Source organism: Furipterus horrens, unplaced genomic scaffold, assembly GCF_987537825.1.
Source record: "Furipterus horrens unplaced genomic scaffold, mFurHor1.1.pri manual_scaffold_3, whole genome shotgun sequence".
Classification (NCBI taxonomy): domain Eukaryota; kingdom Metazoa; phylum Chordata; class Mammalia; order Chiroptera; family Furipteridae; genus Furipterus; species Furipterus horrens.
Genome location: NW_028327173.1, coordinates 163692141 through 163713538, shown reverse-complemented (window position 1 = coordinate 163713538; position 21398 = coordinate 163692141). Strand labels below are relative to the sequence as shown.

The 21398-nt window shown below is 34.5% G+C and overlaps 1 protein-coding gene across 1 annotated transcript in view; it reads left to right on the top strand.

The window, feature by feature from the left end:
- ICE2 (interactor of little elongation complex ELL subunit 2) overlaps positions 1 to 21398 on the top strand; it is a 59830-nt gene that overhangs the window by 13306 nt on the left and 25126 nt on the right. Inside the window, exons 6-11 of the mRNA XM_090272020.1 lie at positions 9283 to 9420; positions 9931 to 10047; positions 10303 to 10462; positions 11403 to 11584; positions 19526 to 20510; positions 21221 to 21396. Of these exons, the coding sequence (XP_090128146.1) occupies positions 9283 to 9420; positions 9931 to 10047; positions 10303 to 10462; positions 11403 to 11584; positions 19526 to 20510; positions 21221 to 21396 (1758 nt within the window). The remainder of the gene's footprint in view (positions 1 to 9282; positions 9421 to 9930; positions 10048 to 10302; positions 10463 to 11402; positions 11585 to 19525; positions 20511 to 21220; positions 21397 to 21398) is intronic.

Sequence of the window (21398 nt, the reverse complement as noted above, 5' to 3'; positions counted from 1 at the left end):
ATGGAAGTATCAGTATTATCAATTTAGAGACCAAATAGTTTTTTTCATCATGTATGTAAATGATAGGAATGCTGTACTAACACCTCAAAATCATGTACTATGGTATATTCTTTTTTGATCAGGATTTGGTAGTTTTCAGTTTGGAGCTATTCTAAGCAATGCTCCCATGAAAATTTCTATATTTTCTTGGTGCACATGTGCAGACATTTCTGCTGGGCATATAACTATGAATGGAACTGTTTGTTGGGTTGTAGAAAATGCATATCTTCAACTTTAGCATATATATAATGTCAAACTTTTTCCAAGGTAATTACACCACTTTTCATTTCATCTATCAGTGTTTGAAAGTTTTGTTGCTCCATATCCTCAACATTTGATAAAGTCATTTTAGTTTCAGACAATCTAGAGGCCATGCTGCTGTATATTTAATAAGACTGCATCTTTTCTTATGCACGATGCTCATTTCTTGTGAACTGACTGTCCCGGTTTTACACTTTATTCTGGATTTCCTTTTTCTTTTTGTTATATGTGGGAGTTCTTTGTATATTTAAATACAAAAATGTTACAGGTTGTATACTATGTTGGAAGTTTTTTTCCTCTATATCATAAAAGTTTCTTTTAATCTACAAGTTCCCCCTCCATCCCTTTCTTTTTCTGAAACTTGATCTTTTCAAGAGCCTGGGTCATTTGACCTGTAGAGTTTCCCACAGCGTAGATTTTGATTGCGTATTCATGATGATGTTAAACAGGTTCCTCTTTTTCCTATATTTCTTACAAATTGTCAATGGGATCCAGAGCTTGATTAGAATTAGTCTTGCCAAAGGGATTGAACACATAATTGGTGGTGTATTCTTTAATTAGGTGACACATAATATCTGGTTGTTTCTTTTTTGTGAAGTTGAGTTCCTAGATCCATTCATTTACTGGGGTTTGCAAAATTGTAGATTCTTATTGCTTTATGGATTTTTATTTATTATTCAGAATAATTTTATTAAGATGTGTTTCCCCTCATCTGCTCTTTGTTTTCCCTTCATATAGCAGGGGGGAAAAGCTGGATTCTTTGCCTTTATATACCAGTTTTGAAAAAATGAATAGGTTCCTTCTTATTCTCCAATGGTAATCAGTGTTTTATTTTTTAAATATTATTAAGTATTGGAATTAAACATATTTAGTGGATTCTAGTCCACTACAAATAACCATTTTGAAGCTCAAATAATACCAACTTTGGCCAGTCGAGAGACTCTGCATATTGACTTGTGAGTCACTCCTATAGTCTTTCAGGCTCATTTAGAACATTTTCTCGCCAACCCTAGAATCAGCCATTTTCCAGAGCTCTTGTTTTTGTTGTTGTTGTTTATTGTGTTTTTAAGTGGAGAATGGTATTTCAAGACTAGGATGCACTAGAGATGCTCATTGCTCTTGGGTAGGTGGATCTAGGAGATATATATCTAAAGGAAAAATATCACATGTCTCATTTGCTTTACCCTACATCATTAGCAGCTTTAGAATAGCAATACTAATACTACCAATCCACAGGATTACTGCAAACAGTTTGGAGAAAAAATTGTATATGTTCTCCCTACTCTACTTTTTTTTTGAAAGTTCATACTACCTTTATATTGTTTATACTAATTTATATTGTTACATACTAAATAAACTCCACTTTAATTCACATTTAATTTTTTAACTGATTCTATTGAGGTGTAATTTGCATGTAAGTATTCATTTTAAGTGCATGTCAGTGAGTTTTGACAAATGTATACACCTGTATTACCCTGACCACAATCATGATGTGAAATATTTTCATCGCCTAAAAATATCTCTGTTCCTTTTCCCATCCATGTCCTCAGGAAACCACTAATATGCTTTCTGTCACCATGGATTAGATTTGCCCTTTCTAGAGTTTCATGAAAATTGAATCACATACAATGTGTACTCTTTTGTGTCTGGCTTCTTTTCACTCAACATTTTTTTTGATATTCATTCACATTGATGCAAGTATCTGTAATTTGTTCCATTTTGTTTTATTTTTTATGCCAAAAGTGGTTTATTAATTTGACTGTTGATGGACATTTGTGTTATTTCAAATTTGGGGCAATTATGAATAAAGCTACTATGAACATTTTTGTACAAGGTTTTTGGGGGGACATGTTTTCATTTTTCTTGTGTAAATAACTAGGGGTAGAATTTCTAACTCACATGACAAATGTGGTTAAATTTTATTTTATTGAATATTTTTTAAGTTATTAATTTATTTTTAGAGAGGGGGGCGGGGGGAAGAAAGAGGTGGAGAGAGACATCGATGTGAGAGAGAAACACTGATCAGCTGCCTTTGCCACATTCCTAACCAGGGACCCAGCCTGCAAGCCAGGCACGTGTCCAGACTTGGAGTCAAACCAGCAACCCTTGGGTTTGCGGGACAATGCTCAACACACTGAGCTACACCAGTCAGGGCAAATGTGATCACATTTTATTAGAAATTGCCTAATTTTTCATAATAGTTGTAACCATCTCCTAGCAACATATGAGCTCCAGTTTACCCTTTTACCAACACTTAATACTGTTAACTTTTTTAAATTTTAGCCAGCCTAACTGGTATGTAGTGGTGTCTCATAAGGGTGTTAATTCTTGTTTCTCTGATAAGCAGTGATGTTTGAACATTTTTAAGTGCTTATTGGCTTTGTATATATTTTGTGAAAATGTTAAAAATTCTTACTGATTTTATGGGCTTTTATTTCTGAGTCTTGGAAGTTCTCTGTATAGTCTGAATACAAGTCCACTATGTATAGTTTTCTCCCAATTTGTGACATGCTCTTTAATTTTTTAAACAGAATTTCTCAAAGAACAAAATTTTAATTTTAATGAAGTTTAATTTTTCATAATGTTCATGGCTGATGCTTTTATGTGTTCTTGCATGGAACTATGCTGACCCCAAATGATTCTCTTCTGGGGTCACTTTTACTCTTTTTACCCTGTCTCACATCCTCCCCCACACCCTGGGGACTTAATCAATGTCTGAAGACATAATTGATTGTGACAACTGGAAGACTGATACTGGTATCTACTGACTAAGAGGCCAACGATGCTGCTAAAAATTCTATAATACATATGACATCCCCACAAGAAAAAATTACCCAGCCCAAAATATTAATGGTGCTTATGTTGAGAAACTCTGGTCTTGAGGTTTTACGGTTTTAATTTTTATGTGAATGTCTTTGTTCATTTCAAGTTATGTTTTGTGCAAGATGTGAGGTTTAGATCTAAGTTCATTTTTTTGTTATATGGATATCTAGTCTAGAGTAGTGATTTTCAACTAAGAGTGATTTTTTGCCTCCCAGCAGATGTCTGGAAACATTTTTGGTCATCCCAAGTGAGAAAGGAGTACTTCTGGCATCTAGTGGGTAGAGCCAAGGATATTGCTAAGTATCCTACAACGTACAGGACAGCCATAAAGAATTATCTGGTCTAAAATGTCAATAGTGCCAATTTTGAGAAACTAAAACTATTGGTTGAAAAAGCTATTTTTTCCTTGTTTAATTGCCTTGTAACCATGGAAATGTGGGTCAGTTTTTGGATTCTGTTCTGTTCCAATAATCTATATATGTGACTTTATGCCAATACCTCCTGGTCTTGTTAGAAGTTTTGAAACCATGTGGTAGAAGTCCTGCAACTTTGTTCTTTTTTAAAAAATTGTTTTGGCTCTTATCAGTCCTTTGCACTTCTATGTAAATTTTGGTATTAGCTTGTCAGTTTCTACAAAAAAGCTAGGTAGGATTTTCATTGGGATTACTTTGTATTTTACAAATATCTTTTAAAATAGTGTTTAGATTGCCTTTTAATCTTTTTAAAATAAAATCTGATCATTGCTTATCTTTTAATTAATTTATTCATTTACATTTATTATTATAATTGATGTATATGGATTGCTTGAGATTTCTACTTGTCTTACTTTTTCTAAACTTCTTCTTTTTACTTCTTTTAAAGGGATTGACTCCCCCTACCCCTTTCTTCTCTCCTGTCTATTGATTTGGCGTTTATACATTGTTTTTTTTGTGTGTGTATTTGTTTTCTCTTAGTGGTTACTTTGAAATTTTTACAATGGATTTTTCCCTTCATTGAATTACCTTGTTACCATTGATATGTGAGGCAATTTCTTAACTATTCTGTTCTATTAATCTATATACCTACAAAGACCATAGAGCATTTTGACTTTCATTACATCCTCCGGACTGATACTGTTGTTTTAATGCTATCTCTTTTTAATCTACTTACATTGCTATTTTATACAATGTGTAATTTAGTTAAAAATTTTTGTCTTTTCATTTCTTACTCCTCAAATCTGCAATCTGAAACCCTCTTCATTATTCCTGAAATGCTGTATTTACATGTTCCTCTAATGATGGTCTATTGGTGATAAACAATTCTTTTTTAAATCTAGAAATATTTTTATTTTGCTGTCATTCTAGGAAGGTAGTTTTATTCTATACATACTTGTAAGTTGACGGTTTGCTGTATTTCTTAATATTTGAAAATAAAATTCTTTTTCTGGCTCATGTTATTGCTACTAAAAGGTGTTACCTGTTTAAAGTCATTTCTTTAGGGAATCTGTCTTTTCTCTCTAACCGTTCTTTATTTTGGTGTTTTACAGTCTTATTGCAATGTGATATTTTAAAAATCCTACTTGGTTCATTTTTTTTTTCCTTTTTCTTTTTTTTTTTTTTTTTGAACACATTAAATTTGTTTATTAAAACAGTGCTGCCCACCTCATTGGTTATTCTAAAGATTAAATGAGATATTTCATGCAAAGCATTAGCATAGGAATGGAATGTGGTAGACTGAATGAGTGTTAGTAGATGCCTTTATTATTAACATTTGCATTATTTTATCACCCATTTGTGAATTCATATTCTTCAGTTCTGGAAAATTCCCAGCCATTTAAAATTATTGCTTCACATTCATTTTCTCAACTCTGTCTTTCTGGGATTCCCAAATATGGAGTTAGACTTCAGTCTTCTGTTTGTATTCTCTCTCTGTTTCTCTCTCTTGTGGTGAAATATACATAACAGCCCTGACCGGTGTGGCTCAGCTGGTTGGGCATTGTCCTGCAAAGCCAAAGGTTACTGGTTTAATTCCCAGTCAGGGGACATGACTAGGTTGTGAGTTCCTTCCCCAGTTGGGGTGCGAACAAGAGGCAACTGATCAATGTCTCTCTCTCACATAGATGTTTCTCTCCCTTTCTTTCTCCCTACCTCCCCCTCTATAAATAAATAAATTAATAAGCAAAACAAAATTTACCATTTTTAAGGACAGTTAATGGCATTAAATATATTCACACTGTTGTGAGCATATTTCTACCATCCATCTCCAGAACATTTTTATCTTCCCAAACTGAAACTCTGTACTTGTTGAATAATGTCATTATTTCCCCCTCTCCCAACCCCTGGCAATCATTATTCTTCTTTATATCTGTATGAATTTGATTTCTCTAAGTACCTCATATGCAATACTTCTTATTTTGTGATAGGCTTCTTTCACTTAGCATAATGTCATCAAGGTTCAATCATATAGTGTCAGTATTTCCTTCCTTTAAAAAAATTTTTAAGACTCCTAACATAAAATTTACCATCTTAACCATTTTTAAGTGTCAAGTTCAGTAGCATTAAATACATTCATATTGTTGTGTAACCAATCTCCAGAACTCTTTATCTTATAAAAGTGAGACTATACCCATTGCTGAACTGTTCCTACTGAACACTCTGATACCAAATTTGTGGGGTATGGGGGTGGGGTTTCCCCACACCAACCCGTTCTCCAGCTTTCCAGATAGTAAGTGAGCCTAGGATTCCCATGAACCCTTCTTCTGTTCAATAACTTTGCTAGAATGGCTTACTAAATTCAGGAAAGTACTTGCTATTTTCAATCTATTATAGAAAATACAACCCAGGAACAGCTGAATGGAAGAGAGAGAGATGCATAAGGCAAAGTATGAGGCAAGAGGCACAGAATTTTCATGCCCTCTCCGGCCACACCACCCTTCCAGGACCTCCATGTGTTCACCTGGAAGCTCAGTGAACCCCATTGTATAGGGTTTGTTATTGATGTTTCACTTTGTTGGCATGATTGATTGTCATTGGCTGTTAGTGACTAACTTCCCTCCCTGGAAGTCAGGAGTAGGACTAAAAGTTCCGACCTTCTAGTCAGGCCTTGGTCTTTCTGGCAACCATACTATAGCTCTCTAGGGGCCACCAGTCAGCCATTAGCATAAAAAAAGATGTTATCACTCAGGACTGCACAGGTTTTAAAAACTGTGTGTCAGAAAACAGGAACAAAGACCGAGTGTGTTTCTTTCTTCCTTTCTTTTTCTTTTAATCCTCACCCAAGGATATGTTTATTGATTTTTTTAGAGAGAGAGAAAGGGGAGGAGAGAGAGAGACATCGATGTGAGAGAAAACAGGGTATCAAATCCACAGCCTAGGTATGTGCCCTGACGAGAATTGAACCCACAACCTTTTGGTGTGTGGAGCATTGTTCCAACCATTCATCCACCCAACCAGGGTCCAAATGTAATTTTCTTATAGTATCACCTATTAAACAATAATTATTGATTTCCCCCTTTCTCCTAGCTTATGGCAACCACCATTCTATAATACTTTCTGTCTGAATTTGTCTAGGTGCCCCCATATAGTATTTGTCTTTTTGTGACTAGCTTGTTTTATTTATCATAATGTCTTTCTGAATTTCCTTCTTTTTTAAGGCTGAATAAATATTCCATTGTATGGGTATGAACATTTTATTTATCTGTTCATCCATTGCTGGACACTGGTTGCTTCCACTTCTTGGCTATTATGAATAGTGCTGCAGTGAACAAGGATGTACTACAAATACCTGTTCAGATTTTTGTTTTTCAAGGATTAAATGTGCTAAACTCATATTCAGCTCTCTACCTGATCTTAGAATCAGTTGAGGCATTTTCCCTCAAGCCACCTCACCTTTTATGGGTTTTCTTATTGCTCACTGCTCCTGTTTCTTCTCACCCTAGGTGATTTAATTTTATTTATTTATTTATTTATTTATTTATTTATTTATTTATTTATTTATTTATTTATTTATTTATTCTCCTTGGAGATTCTCCTTGCTTTTTACTAAGCCCAGCATGCATAAAAATTGTTGTAGTTTATCTAGGATCTAGGGTCTAGTGTCATTTCGCTAGGAATGCTATTCAAGATACCTACTCAACAGTACTGCCAGAATTAATATCTATTAAACTTTTAAGTTTAAAACATATATGATGTCTGTATACAATGGAATACTACTTAGCCATAAAAAGTGATGAAATATTGCTCTTTGGGACAACATGAATGAACCTTGAGAGTATCAAGCTAAGTGGAATAAGCCAAATGGAAAAGGACAAGAACTATATGGCTTTACTCACATGTGGGGTATAAAACAGAAAGCAACAAACAAACTCATTGATACAAACAACATTATGAAGGTTACCAGGGGGAAATGGGGTGAGGGGAAGAAAAGGATAAAGGAGTTCAGAAATAGACTAGAGTCTGGGTGGTGAGTGCACAATGAGATATATAGCTGTTGTGTTATAGAATTGTACACCTGAAACTTACATAATGTTATTAACCAATGTCACCCCTTATAAATTTTCATTAAAAAAAATACATTTATGATACCATTTTTTTCTTGGCCCAGTATAAAATTTAGAGAGAGAGTCATTTTCACCTTTCCTTGTAATGATAGATCTGTATTGTGTGTATCCTTGTGTTTTTGGTGTATTTAACTTCCAAGTTATTTTGAGGGTCAGTGGTGGGGAACAGCCTGAATCTTTTAATCTTCTTGGTTCACTCTTAGTTGTTTTTCAAGGCAAATAAGTGGTTAGTTAAAAAAACCTTTTAAATTAAATATATCAAATAATGTTTCTTTAGTTGCTTAATACCTACCAGTTGTGAAATACCTTTAATAATCCTTTGACTATAAGTGTAAAATTATTGTAGGTTTTCCTCTGACTTTCTTTTATCATAATTATTGAATTAAGGAAAACTCAGTTAAAAGCACTGTGACATCCAGCAGTTTTACCAAGAAAGATGTGTCAGTAAATATCTAACAGAATAGTCTCTATGTTATGTAGTTCTTTTGTACTTGCCTCTGCATGTTCAAATTCTCGCAATGGACTGATATAGGACATAAATGTTAGAGGTGAACGTTAATTAATGTTATAAATGAAGAAAGAATATGATATACTGACCTGAGTTTGCAGTTGACTGGCGTTTTTTAAAAAACAAACAACTTTTCCATGTTAACCTGCGTCTGCCTTAGTTGCAGGTAATATTTTGAATTAGATATTAAGGGCAGTATTGAAAAGCATGGATGGAAGGGGAAAATGTGAAAGATGGCTGGGAGTGTGGATTAAGAGGAGAAGAAGATATGAAACTATAGCTGAAAAGATTACTGTAGTAAAGCTGTTGATTTGTAACTTGACAGATTTTATAAATGTCTGAAGGGAAAGGAGATATACATATAGTATAAAGACATGCTTATTACTAAGGCCTTTTGTGATATAAAATATATTCTGAAAAGTTCAGATTAGGTTTATTGACAAGAAGAAAAAATATTTACCTTAGAAGATAATGTCTTTGTATTTTAAAAATTGTAAACCCCAACCCCACCCAAAACTGCTGTGCTCCTTTCAGTATTGGGTAAAGCCGCACGTTTTATTTCCTTTCTGATTACGTTTCCTGGTAAGTTATTAATATTTTGAAAATGGTTTAGAGAGAAGAAAAATACTCCATGTTTGAATTAATTACATTTCTCATTTATTTTTTAGATTGTAGATTAGAATGACATGTAAGATAACTAAGTTAATTCTTTGTGCTTGGCAAACTTTTTAGGATATTAAATTTATTTATTTCTAATTATTCATATAACTGCTTTTATGGCAGTAAAGTGTTTTGAAATTTTCATGGGGCTTTATTTCCTTGACAGTTTCTTAAATAGTATAGAAAATATGTCTTCCATGTGATTTTAAATTTTAGTACAATTGCTAATTTTAGTATTATTAAATATCAGTATTTTAAGAAATTAGGTTTAAAAAATTGTAATGAAAAATAGGAGATTAAATCAAGTGAAAAATATACAATATACCTGGACTGTGAGAAGTTTGATTAATGAAATGAAGCTATATTTGAAATTAATAATGTGTAGTCACATGTAACTAAATTATTTTTGTTAGATTAACAATACAAATGAAATTCTCTTCACTTTTTTTTCTAGCAAATTTTAAGAGCTTACGTTGACCAAGTGAAAAAGTATCCAGAATTCTATGCTCTCCATGAAGTCACCAGTTTAATGGGATTCTTCCCATTCAGAATAGAGATGGGATTAAAGTTAGAAAAAACTCTTCTTGCATTGGTAAGGTTTACCATATGAAAGTATATATCACATAACATTTGTATTTAAATTTTGAACAGTAATGAGATACAGCGTCTAAAATATGCAGTATAAATGTGTCTCTTATTTTTATGGGTACCTTTACTTGATGTTTTAAAAAATGTCACTATACACTTTACTTCTTGATTTTCTTTTCTTAGTTCCCATCTTAATGTTACTGAATATAACCAAGAAGTCCTTTTTTTTAAGAATTTTACACACAGTCATAGTGGTTTGTACCTCATAATATGAGAGCTTAGAATTTAAAGTGGCAGGGAAAATTCTATGGCACCCTTGTCTTTGACCCTTTTTTATGTATATATAGTGGTTGTCAAGCAAAAAACATGAAAGTCTTGACTTACGAAGGCTCTAAATATGACATTTTCATATAGTAGAATGAAGAATTTTAACTTCAAAGTTCCTTATGATGAAAGGATACTTAGGAAAAAATAATCAAGATTTATGCAATAAACATTTTTTTTTCTTATTTAGGGTAGCGCTAAATATGTAAAAACAGTCTTTCCCTCAATGCCTGCAAAGTTGCAGCTCTCAAAAGATCACATATCTACCACTGAGACAGCAGAACAGACAGCTGCAGCTATGCATTCTGTAAGTATGAAGGTGGTTTGGGATCTTTGTAAGTCGTCTTCCGTACCTTATAAAGTACATATAATCTGATTATTCTGAAGTCCCCTTCCTAAATTTCTTCCTTCTTTTTATTCACTAGAAATTTCCCAGGGAGTAGGGGGATGGGTATAAGTGGACTAAATGGTGATGGGAAAAAATACAATAAAAAATTAATTAAAAAAAAAAAGAAATTTCTAATAAATATAACGAAGTAACAAGTCATATGTTGTTTTTCAGGACATTAGTAAAGATCCAAATGCAGAGAAGCTCGTTTCAAGATATCACCCTCAGATAGCTCTAACTAGTCAATCATTATTTGCCTTATTAAATAATCATGGACCGGACTACAAGGAACAGTGGGAAATTCCAGTGTGTGTTCAAGTAATACCTGTTGCAGGTTTGTGATTTCCCATGTCAGGTAATGCTCTTAGTTCAGTGGTCTAATTATAGTCAGTTGTCAAATACAAAAATAAAAGTTTTGAATTAATGAGGATGTAAGTTTGACATTTACATTCAATAGAACTTTTTATACAGATAGTGCTACTATTGAATTGACACCCAGATCAATGAGTTATTAGCTATACAGAGTCTGAACTCATGTTGAAGGCTGAAAGGTCTTAGATAATTATGGTTTAGTGTGACCAAAAATACATGAAATGGTCAGGTTCTTTATCTTTCAATGAAATGAAAAGAATATAATACTTTATTAGATAGCCTCAAATGGATGAGTTTCCAGAACTTATTTACTTGTCTGTTATTGGAATTCAGAATTAAAATAGGGCTATACTTACGAGCATATGGTAATCTGTCTATTGACAGTAAAATTATAATTGCATGTAAATTCCTGTGTACAAAAGCTTACACCACTTCTGTTTTGGTTCATATTTAATAATTTTTTTCTTATCTTCCAGAAATACTGTTGTTATATGTAACAATATAATTTTAATAAATGAAGCACTGTGTCTAATGAAACAAAACTACCCATTAGAGTTAAATAGAATATATTCTCTGTGGTAAAAATTTTATCTCTTTTTTGAAAACATAATCCTATAAGAACTCGGTATTAATGATGGTAAAAGTATAACAATAAAAGCAGAGATCCTTTTTAAAAATTTTTAGAAAGAAAGCATGTTTTTCTTGCCAAATTCTCTGGTCCTCAGATCTCTAAGGGACATTAAAGATTTTCTAGCTCAAGGATGGCAAATATATGGGATTTGTGCTACCACTTTCCTGTCCTATGTCTCTTTGTTTAGTGATCCTTCTGTCATACATCTTGGTTTTTTTCCCTTCAATATAACTACTAGAAACTAATCACCCTCCTCTGTTTCTGTTTTAAGGTTCAAAACCAGTTAAAGTGATTTATATTAATTCACCACTTCCCCAAAAGAAAATGACAATGAGAGAGAGAAATCAAATCTTCCATGAAGTTCCATTAAAATTCATGATGTCCAAAAATACATCTGTTCCAGTCTCTGCAGTATTTATGGACAAACCAGAAGATTGTATACCTGATACAGATGTATGTAATGTTTTTGTTTTCTTAAGGGAATGTATTTGTTCTTTTGAAGCCTCAGGTGTTATTACAGGTCTCTAAATCTGTAGATAAAAATATAGGCTTTATTTGGAACTTAAAATTGAACCCCAGATCAAGCTAGTTTTTTGGCAACTAATTAAACTTCCCTCAGCCTCAGTTTTTTATCTTTTTTTATTTTTTAAGTGTATATTATTGATTAAGCTATTGCAATTTTCCCAATTTCTTTCCCTTTTGCCCACTTCCGCCTGGTATCCCCCTTCCCTCCAGAAACCCTCCCCCACTTAGTTCATGTCCATGGGTCCTGCATATAAGTTCTTTGGCTTCTCCTTTCCCTTTACTGTTCTTAACATCCCTCTGTCTATTTTGTACCAACCAATTATGCTTCTTAATCCCTGCACCATTTCCCCATTTCTACCCCTTCCCCCTCCCCACTGATAACCCTCCATATGGTCTCCAAAGCTATGATTCTGTTCTTGTTCTAGTTGTTTGCTTAGTTTGTTTTTGTTTTTGTTTTTTAGATTCAGTTTTTGATAATTGTGAGTTTGTTGTCATTTCACTATTCATAATTTTGATCTTCTTCTTTTTCTTAAATAAGTCCCTTTAAATTTTATATAATAAGGGCTTGGTGGTGATAATAACTACTTTACAAGATTGTTGTAAGCAGTGAGTTTGATATTACATATAAAATGCTGAGCACAGTCTTTTACAGTATATACGTACTAAAAACTCAGACAGTGATGGTGGTAATTGTGGTAATGTTTTATTTAATTATTCTTGTTTATAGTTAAGATTTTTTTAAGTATGAAAAGGAACAGATGAATTTGATTGGATGAATTGGCCAGATTGTTAATCCGTTTCAGTACACTTAGTAGCTATGTGACCTCAAGCAAGCTACATAACTTCTCTGTGTCTCCTGTGCTTATCTGTAAAATGGGTATCATGATATTACCCAACCCATGGGATTATTTGAAATTAAATGAGTTAATGCATATAAAGCGTTTAGAACAAAGGGTGGTACTTCATAAATACTAGCTTTTATTATTTTATTTTAAAATACTGTCCATGATTATTAAAGTAAAACATTTTGTTGATACCAAACTTTCTTCATTTGTTCCACAACTATTTATTGAGTAATACTGTTCTATGCACTGAGGATACAGCAGTCCCTTTCAAGACAAAAGCCTTCACTCAGGAAAACTTACTGGTAGTAGAGTCCAAATTGAGCAGAACAAGGACATTAAGGGTAAAGAAAAGAACTTTTCAGATAACTGTAGGAAAGAGGAATAGAGGAACCAGATGTCAGAATGTACTAAAGAGTTACACACATACACATGAACCTACATGTATGCATACTTTGCGGTAACAGTGGAGCATGAGCTTAGAGCCATGAAGCTAAGAAAGCTGTCTTAGCACAATCCCACACACAGTGGTTCTCCCATAGGAGCAGAAAAGCCCATCTCATTTAAACATGAAGAACAGAAGATTATTGATGGAAGCTTTTACAAAGGTATTAGAGGAAAAAGAAATAATTGCTGTAACATTTCTACAGTCAAGATATACCTACAAAATGTGAAAACTGTGTTCACTCTAGAAATGTAGCTCAGAAGTACACCAGGAAAAGAACAAAATGTATGTGCAAGGAATTCATTGCAGTATTATTTGCAGTAGTAAAAGATTGGAAACAATTCCCATATCCCTTAATAGGTTATTGATTAAATAAAGTATACATTTTCAATAACATAAAAAGCAGCTATTAAAAAGAATGAGGAAACTCTAGGTATGCAGCTATGCAGTGATATCCAAGATATATTAAGTGAAAAGGAAAGAAAGAGAACATTTCATGTAATAGGCTACTTTTTATTTAAGGAGGGAAGAAACAGAATAGAGCAAAACTAGGTTTACAGTTTTAAGTATGTGAAACACAGTTTATTCTTTTATTACTATTTATTAATCTATTATTTTCCATATGAATAACTATAAATGTTTTGCCCACCCTGTATACATACACATTACATATTTACATTTTTTTTTTAAATCCATACAATGAAGAATAAATTGAGCCCTGGTTGGTGTGGCTCAGTGGATTGCGCACCAGCCTGCGAACCAAAGGGTCATAGGTTCGATTCCCTGTCAGGGCACATGCCTGGGTTGCAGGCCAGGTCCCCAGTTGGGGACACATGAAAGGCAATCACACATTGATGTTTCTCTCCCTCTCTTTCTCCTACCCTTTCCCTCTCTCTAAAAATAAGTAAATAAAACGTTTTTTTTTTAAGAATAAATTTAAAACTAATGAAAATGATTAATTGGAGGAAGCAGGATTGTCAGTTGGATTTCTCAGAATGTTCTTTGTTTTATAGTTTTAACTTTGAGCTAAGTAAATTTTTTAATGTTTATAAAATAAATTATAAAATGTTATAAAAGCCAATCAAAGCTAAAGTGAAACAAATGAATCCATTGTATACCAAGTTAGTAGTTTAACCAGTCAGTAATTTGACTGTACAGCCCTACGGATTTATATCTTAAGTTTAGAAAAAACTGCTGAAAAATCTTAAACTGCATTTAGTAATCATATTGTTATTAATGATATTTTTTTATTTTGAATACATTAGATAGTATGATAAAGCAAATAAGTAATTATGTTTATATTAAGAACTAAGACTATCAGCATAAGAGGTACAAATGCCAATCAAAGAAGTTAAGTAAAAGCCCTGTAATATTGGAATCATACCAAAAAGATGCTAGAGCCAACTTGAAAGTTTGACCATGATAAAGGGTGACTTCAATGGATTAAAACGTATGAAATATGTTAAATCCCATGAATTTATAATGATACTTTACAAAAAGTACTAGTCATCTTTGGAGAATGCTAGTGAATGAAGTCATTATTCTGACAACTGATTTAAAAAAATCAGCCCTGGCTGGTGTGAGTGGATTGAGTGCCAGCCTATGAACCAAAGGGTAACAGTTCTATTCCCAGTCAGGGCACATGCCTAGGTTGTGGCCAGGTCCCCAGTTGGGGGCGTGCGAGAGGCCACCACACATAGATGTTTCTCTGTCTTTCTCCCTCCCTTCTCCCCTCCCTTCCCCTCTCTCTAAAAATAAATAAATAAAATATCGTTTAAAAAAATCAAGTATTTGTCTTGCCTTTCCAGTATAAACTATATTTCAGGGTAATGAGAGAATATGACTGTCATCATTTTGTAGCTCCTAATGAAATAGTGAATCTAGGCAATGATCCTCATCAGTAGCTGCTAAAATGATTAGGAGATCAATGAGGAATTTTATAATGGATAGATTAAGTTGATGAAACCTGATGAACCAACAAATCAATTGTAATATCACAAGAAGAAAGATAACTAGACATCATTAGCCTCCTGATTGAAGTGGGAGCACAAAGTACCACAAATAACATTCAGATTAAAAAAATTATACCTGAATCTGATCAAGTTCCTAGATCATTTTAATAGGAAATTCCAAGGATATAAGAATGTGTTAAATGACATCACAGGGATGCAGAAGTTAAATCCAAAATGTAGAAATTTTTATGGGATAACTAATCTCGTTTCTTCTACAAATGTCTGGCCAATTTGAGAGTTGGCAGAGTATGGGGAGAGTCATTTGACAAAGAAAATTGAGAGATGTGTCAACCAACTGGATACTAATTCCAATAAACAATTGTAAAAAGACATCATACTAGGAAATTCTAACTCTTGGTTAGATATTTTATAACATTGAGGAATTACTTTTATTGATGTAATTAAAGATATATTTTATAGAAGAATCCTTTTATAGCTACACAATATTTACAGATTCATACTTTTTACAGATAAATGGTATTTTTAATTTTATCTAAATTCTGATGGGAGTGAGAATTGTTTTTCAATTCATCAATTTTTGGTTTTATATTTATCAAATTTATTATGATTATATTTTCTTATTTCTTGCAAATGCTACGAATGATACTTCTGATTTTTAATGTCTAGTGTTCTAATTTTTGTTGCTTTTAAGTATTCTGTTATTAGCACATTAATCCACTTAATAATTGGAGTGTTTTTTATTTCCAAGAGCTGAGGTATTTTGTTTGTTTACATTTTTCTTAATGATGTCTAGTTGTTTGTACTTCTAAACAGAGAGTAAAGCCGTAGCAAATTGTGCATTATACTGTATTGATTTTTTAAATATTAATTTGTAGTCCATCTTTGGAAATGCCCCTTGGATTTTTGGGAGAGAAAAGGTATATCTTTGTAGTCTGTATATATGTTTTCAGTCATTTATATATGTTTTTCTCTCAATCATTTAATCTCATTCATACCCTCTGTTCTGTTTTTACATACTTAGAGACAGTGTATTGTTGACCAAGTGCAATAGTTTTTCTGTCAAATTTTCCTTTTATTTTTGAATTTTGACTAACTATTTTGATGTTTTCAGCATGTCACAGTTCATGATCAGACTATATCTATTCATCATGGGTTTCTTCTTTTTTCAACATAGCATTCCTTTTTCTCTCCAATACATTTTGCATTGAATTCTGCTTTGTCAAACACTTAGTATTGCTATTCTGTCTCTTTATTTCTTTCTTTTTTAATTTTTAAAGTATATTTTATTGATTATGTTGTTACAGTAGTCCCAATTTTTTTCCCCTTTGTTCCCCTCTGCCCAGTACCCCACTTGCCTCCAGCAATCCCACCCCCCTTAGTTCATGTCCATGGGTCATGCATGTAAGTTCTTTGACTTCATCCTTTCCTATATTATTCTTAACTTCACCCTATTTTGTACCAAACAATTATGCTTAATCCCTGTACCATTTCCCCATTTCTCCCCCTTCCCCCTCCCAGCTGATAACCCTCCAATTTATCCCCATATCTATGATTCTGTTCCTATTCTGGTTTGTTTAGTTGGATTTTGTTTTTATTTTTTAGATTCAGTTGTTGATAGTTGTGAGTTTCTTGTCATTTTAATGTTCATAATTTTGGTCTTTTTCTTAAATCCCTTTGACATTTCATATAATAATGGCTTGGTGATGACGAACTCCTTTAGCTTTATCTTGTCTAGGAAGCACTTCATCTGTCTTTCCATTCTAAATGATAGCTTTGCTAGATAGAGTAACTTTGGTTGTAAGTCCTTGCTTTTCATCAACTTGAATACTTCTTGCCAGTCCCTTCTTGCCTGCAAAGTTCCTTTTGAGAAATCAGCTAATTGTCTTATAGGCACCCCTTTGTAGGAAACTCTGCTTTTCACTTGCTGCTTTTAAGATTCTCTCTTTATCTTGAAACTTTGGCATTTTAATGATGATGTGTCTTGGTGTGGTCCTTTTTTGGTCTCGTTTATTTGGAATTCTCTGTGCTTCCTGAACTTATATGTCTATTTTCTTAGCCAAATTTGGAGAGTTTTCCCTTCATTACTTTTTCACAAAAGTTTTCAATTTCTTGTTCTTCCTCTTCTCCTTCTGGCACCCCTATAGTTCGGATATTGGCATGTTTAAAGTTGTCCCAGAGGTTCCTAAGCCTCTTCTCATTTTTTTCAATTCTTGTTTCCTCATTCTGTACTGGTTGACTGACTTTTTCTTCCTTATGTTCCAAATCATTGATTTGAACCTAGGTTTCCTTCCATTCACCAATGGTTTTATATGGATTTTCCTTAGTTTCATTTAGCATAGCCTTCACTTCTTCGTTTATGCATTTGCTGTACTTAAGCATTATCTGTTAAGCCTCTGAGCATCTTTATCACCAGTGTTTTGAACTCTGCGTCTGTTAGGTTGGCTCTCTCATCTATTATGTTGGCTATCTCCTCATCACTTAGTTCTCCCACTGGAACTTTGATCCCTTCCCTCTTTTGGGCCATGCTTCTCTGTGTCCTCATCTTGACAGAGATGTTTGTTTGTTTGTGTGTTTGTTTGCCTCTGTGTCTTAGATAGAGCCGCCGTCGCTCCTGTTACATTGTAAGGGGCAGAGCCTTAGGTATTCATCAGTACAGGGCGACCTGTTTCACCACGTTGTGGTGCTGTATGTGGAGGAGGGGTCTGAGAGGGAACAATGCCGCTTGCTCAGCACTTGCCCCTTTTCCAGGCACTTACCCCACTTTGTATGGGACTGGTGCCTCTCTAGCTGTTGCCCTGGCCATCGTTCCCAGAGTGGGTGGGTCTGCAGATGTTCTAGGACCATGGGGGCCCTTTAAACAAGCAGACTCTGTTGAGAGACCGGCAGCCTCTTCCTCTGCCCCAACCCCCACTGGTTTGTACAGTCAAAAGCAATGAGACTCTTATTTTCCCCAGTGCTGGTACCATGAGCTGCATGGTCTGGTCTGATGCCAGGAGTGCTCCCCAGGTGTCCCTCCGACCTTTCAAAACGTGTGACTGCGCTTTCTGCCACCCACCACTGCCGCTGCTGCTGCTGCTGCTGCCACTACTGCACCGTGCCCTCTCCGCCCCAGCTCCACCCCTCCCACCCGTCTGAATGAGCACCCCTTCTTTGTATCCTTTTTTGCTGGACTTCCATGCAGCTTGATCCTCTGGAACTTCTGGTTGTCTCTAGTTTTGAAATAGTTATATTCCTTCTCAGTTGTGGAGGGAGATGCAGCGAATCTGTCCAGGTCTCCATCTTGGCCGGAAGTCCCTCTTTATTTCTTGATGTAATATCCTGTGTTTTGTTTTTTAATCTTTTTGTGAAAGAATATGTTGTGTAAATAGCATATAGTTTAACTATTTTATTTTTTTACTAAATATAATAGTATTTTTATTTTAGCAAGAGTTACCGTTTACCGAGAAGCTATGTGCCAGAGACTATATCAAGTAAATTTCTATATACAGTTTCTCATTTAATCCTTAGAACAAATCCAAGAAGATGACCCTTTTATCACTATTTAATGGTGAAGAAATTAAGGTTCTGAGAGGTTAAAAAAACTTACACAGGTTGATCTTACTCAGTACTTAATTGCCATCAGACTATTTCTTTGTCAGATCCTAAGCTGTAAGGCTAATGGGTGTACATGGTTCATCATGTAAGCAAATTTCCATGGTATTTATTTAAAGTGCTGTGCCAGACTGAGGAGCGATCTGCTGCAGCTCAGGGGAGAGGACAGTTTATTCCTGATTAAATTAAAGCTCTTCCTTTGTCGAAGTAGCACATGAAAAACTACAGGTTCAGTGACTATGTCCTAGAATATAATAAGATCACTTCCTGTCCATTTCTCCTCCTGTTACTGAGATTTGTTTTCCCTGAGTAGATGTAGAAAGAAAGTCACTGACTGATGCACCAGGCACAGAGGCTGGCGACCATTCACCAGCTGCATTAGAAAACAGCTTCCTCACGGTGGCAAAGAGGCTGGTTTCCTGTCATCTAAGTCCAGGTGTCTCTGCAAGTGTGTGTGGCGTGGGTGTGCATCTGCTGCCTTCCTATTTTCTTTGTGTTTTATATATATGTATGTTTTATTGATTATGCTGTTACAGTAGTCCCAATTTCTTTTCCCTTTGCTTCCCTCCAACCAGCACCCCCCCTCCATCAGTCCCACCCTGTTTAGTCTATGTCCATGGGTCATACATATAAGCTTTTCTCTACATCCCCTTGTCTATTCTGCACCCTCCTACTATGCTTTTTAATTCCTGCTGGAGGGGAGAGAAGAAGGGAAACGTGTTCCTATTTTTTGATTAGTGGAAATTCTTCTTGAGATGTGGTAGTTGACAAGTATTCCCCATTTCCTGTGTTGTTACAGATTGGCAAATTTGTCTGTGTTTCATCAACATTTTAGTGGGAATGTAAGGTTAAATAAATTAGTTGCTAGTAGTTTATTGTCACCTTAAGAACCTTTCAGAGCCATTAGACATTTTGCTTTTAAAGAGCATGACCTGTATGTGATGAGTAGGGGGATTAAGAGATAGATAAGGTGTGGTCTGGAATTTTTGCTAATAGTTTATCAATATATTTTCTTAAGATGTCTCATGAAGTTAATAAGGGCCAAAGAATTGAGACCCTTGAAAATTTGGATCTGGATTTTGATGATGACGTCACAGAACTTGAAACTTTTGGAGTAACCACCACCAAACCATCCAGGTCACCGAGTCCGGCAGGCACTTCCACAGAACCCAACATGACAAGTGTCCCCACGGCCCCCAGTGGAGCAGCCACTCCTGTGGCGCCAACTGTGCCACTAGACATTTCTGCTCACTCTAAAAGTTTATCTCAGATTCTCATGGAACAGTTACAAAAGGAGAAACAGCTGGTGACTGGGGTGGACGGTGGCCCTGAAGAGGGTAAAAATAAAGATGATCAAGAATCTGTACCATGTGGTGAGAAGGCATCAGATAATTCTGACAAGCCTCTGATGCAAGCGGGTGACTTGAAAACACCTGATGCCTTACAGGTAGGAAGTTCTGCAGAAAATGAAACCTCTAATAAAAATGATATGGCTCCTGATACTGTGTATGCTGATAAAAGACTAAATGTTGTGGAGAACACGGACAATTCAAAGGAAAAGACTGATACATCAGAAGCAGCGAAGACTGAAGAGGCAGTGCTTTGCCATAGTGATACAGATGAAGACTGTTTGATCATTGATACAGAGTGTCAAAAGAATAGCAACGGAAAAACAGTTAATGTGGGTTCTAATTTAAGTGCTAAACCCGCAAGCCCAAATTCTTCCTCAGAAAACCAGACTAACACTACTTGTAGCCCTGAAGAGTCCTGTGTTTTAAAAAAACCTATCAAACGAGTATATAAAAAATTTGATCCAGTTGGGGAAATTTTAAAAATGCAGGATGAACTCTTAAAGCCAATTTCCAGAAAAATACCTGAATTGCCCTTAATGAATATAGAAAATTCTAAACAACCTCCTGTTTCCGAGCAACACTCTGTTCCTTCAGATGCCTCTAGTTGGCCAAAAACTGCATGGCCTTCTGCGTTTCAAAAGCCAAAAGGACGTAAGTAAATATTGACAAAAATCTTCATTTTAATGTTTTGCCTATTCCTTGTCCTTAATTTTTTTGCCCTTTTTCCCTCACTTTCTCTTTGTTAAAGCTTGTTTTAGAATCTTTACATAGTCATTGATATTTCATTTTTTAAATCTACTCATCAGTATTTTAGCTTGCAAAACTTTTTTCTAAATAGGTACCCAAAGTTGTATGGATTTTGTAACCTGTTTATCCAACATGTACAGTGACTACTAAGCTATAGGTAATAGCATTTGCCAAACGGATGGAAGTGCATCAGAAATAATCATAAACATTTATTAGTCCAAAATTTATTTATTCTTGGTGTTTTGTCCTCTTTCATTCTGTGAAATAGATACAAAGGTGCCCTTCAGCTCTGCCTAGATCAAGAATAACCTTTTTTAACTCTTTTTTTTTTTTTCTTCACACTTCATATGTTGTCTCACTAATTTATACTTTGTCTAGGGATAGTTAAGGTAGTTGTTAAAAGAAAGAAGCTTAAAGCTTTGATTTCAGTTCTTGCTGCAGTTCCAGTAAAAGTAAGCAAGTGGTAATAGTGTGATGGTCAACTCAGATGAAATAGAAAGTTAAAGTTGGTAGATATTTAAAAGTATATCATTGAATTGTTTTATCTTGGATTATGCTAAATAAACACCTAATGTATTTTAAAATAAAAATGAGAAATATAATTATTTTTAAAGGATTGCCATACGAACTTCAAGACTATGTTGAAGATACATCAGAGTATGTAGCTCCTCAGGAAGGAAATTTTGTTTACAAGCTATTTAGCCTGCAAGACCTGTTATTACTTGTACGATGCAGTGTCCAGAGGGTAGAGACCAGACCACGTCCTAAAAAACAGAAGAAAATCAAAAGGGT